The sequence below is a fragment of the Sturnira hondurensis genome, unplaced genomic scaffold (assembly GCF_014824575.4).
Source record: "Sturnira hondurensis isolate 20B ecotype Veracruz unplaced genomic scaffold, ASM1482457v3 Scaffold0021495, whole genome shotgun sequence".
Lineage (NCBI taxonomy): Eukaryota > Metazoa > Chordata > Mammalia > Chiroptera > Phyllostomidae > Sturnira > Sturnira hondurensis.
Genome location: NW_028094126.1, coordinates 1 through 2,088, shown reverse-complemented (window position 1 = coordinate 2,088; position 2,088 = coordinate 1). Strand labels below are relative to the sequence as shown.

General features: G+C 52.7%; 1 protein-coding gene across 1 annotated transcript; it reads left to right on the top strand.

The window, feature by feature from the left end:
* The first annotated feature begins 6 nt into the window (after nt 1-6).
* On the top strand, nt 7-1,702 carry LOC118977704 (peptidyl-prolyl cis-trans isomerase FKBP5-like). Its single transcript, XM_037032680.1, has 2 exons — nt 7-216; nt 789-1,702. The coding sequence occupies exons 1-2, from the start codon at nt 40-42 to the stop codon at nt 894-896; spliced, it is 285 nt and encodes a 94-aa protein (XP_036888575.1). The 5' UTR covers nt 7-39; the 3' UTR covers nt 897-1,702.
* The last annotated feature ends 386 nt before the right edge of the window (nt 1,703-2,088 follow it).

Genomic DNA, 2,088 nt, shown 5'->3' with positions numbered 1-2,088 from the left:
GAGAAAGGCTTGTACCGCAGGGGTGAGGCCCGTCTGCTCATGAACGAGTTCGTGCTGGCGGAGGGCGACTTCGAGAGGGTGCTGGAGGTCAACCCCCAGAACAAGGCCGCGAGGCTGCAGATCTCCGTGTGCCCGAAGAGGGCGAAGGAGCACAACGAGGGGGACCGCAAGACCTATGCCAACATGTTTGCGAAGTTCGCAGAGCGGGACGCCAAGGTGTGTGCAGAACCCCGGGAGCACGGAGCAGGGAGCACAGTGTGGTCTGACTTGAGGCTGGATGGGGTCCAGGGTGGAGTGCGGCTGTTCTGCCCACCAACAGCAGGAAGTAGGGGCACTGACATGTCTGTGCAGGGCGTGAGGAAACTTCATTCCCTAGAAATTAAACAAATCAAGCACATCAGGTTTTTTCCAAATAACACCTCCAGGGTGAGACCCATGGTTTTCCCAGCAGCTGGGCTGGGGTGGGGAGGCCCAGCGTCCCGCCCTCCCCCTGGAGGTTCCTGGCAAGTGGGACACAGGTCAGCCTCCCTGCCGCAGAGTTGTATCCTGAGCTCAGCCTCCACTCCCCACCCTCTTTTGTCTCATGAACTTGATTATTCAATGGTGGCGAGCTAGTCATTTAACCAAAGAAAAGTAGACTCTCCCACTTTAAACCATTGGTAGCACAGCCCTGCCCGACCCAGTCAGGAAACTGAAATGAAGACCTTGCACCGCCCTCTCGTGTCAGACTTGACACACAGTCGGTGAGGCCGGGAAGTACTTGAACATTTCACTTATTTCTCCCTCAGGAAGAGGCCAGTAAAGCGATGGCCAAGAAGACGTTAGAAGGGGTCACCAATCAACAAGAGACAGGAAGTCCTGCCAAGGAAGAAGGGCAAGCTAGAGACCACGTATGACGCCACGCAAAGGAGGGAAGAGTCCTAATGAACTCGGCCTGCTCTCCAGGCTTTCCCCAACTCAGGACTGACCATGTTCAATGTGCAGTTTGTCACAGTCTGTGTGATTCTGGAAGCAAAGAGCAAAACCAGTAGTCCCCACAAAACCACACCCTGCTGCTGCCCAGTGCTGTCATTGAGGGGAGGTGGGGGACCACCGTGGGGACACAAACAGGTGGCCATCGGTGTGGAGAGTTGGGGCCGGCAGCAAAAGTCCAGCTCATTTCAGTTTAGGTCAGCTTCCACTGTGCAGTGCAGGGTCCCCGGATGATCCTGACCATCGGGCTGTCTGTTAGGTGTCACATGTGATAGAATTTCAGTAGCACTTCAGAAACCTGCAAATGAAGGCCTACTGAATTCCTCCTTTCCTGCAGATGGGTTGGGGGAAGGAGGGTGGAGTTCTGTGTTTTAAATCACTGAAGTGCTGCAAATGTGACTGTTGCATTTCTAACCAGCAGAAGCCAGAGTGGAGTGGCCTGCTGTCCCCTCATTTCCACAGCAGCATCACAGACTTGGCACCAAGAACCTCACAGGCCACTTGCTTGTGGACTTAGCCCCGCCCCACTCTGAGCTGGCTTTCTACACCCCCCCACCCCCACCTGTCCCTGAGGAGGAATTCTGTCATTCCTGAAACTCTCTTCAGCAATGACAGGGAGCAGAGGGGGTTTCTGAGTCAGTTTTCTGTGTTTTGGATGGAGTTCTGAGAGGCCGAAGTGTGTCCAGAGCCATCAGAATCGTGCTTGTTTCCTTCGTCTTCTCCTTTTAGGGATAATGTCGACCGCAGTCCCGCCTGTCAGCCTCGCTGCTACTCAGTACCTAATTTCTACGCCAACCCTCGCTCTTAAGAATGCACGACTTGCTCTTGTACCATCTCTGACCGGGAGTGGATGTATTTACACATCCACATAGGACCCATGTAGCTTTTTTTGTTGTCTTTTAGAACTTACCGGCTCATAAACATTTGTATGTACACTGGTTTATGGAACTTATTTACAATCCTCTCTCATGAAAAAAACCCACCTTGACTTTTTACTATTAAGTAGCTGAATTTTTAAAAACAAACTCTGGGGTCGGAAAACTCAGTAGTTGCTCTCCCGCATTAGGGTATTCCTCGCAGACCTGACACCCAGTGGCTTTCTCTTCCTGCACTGAG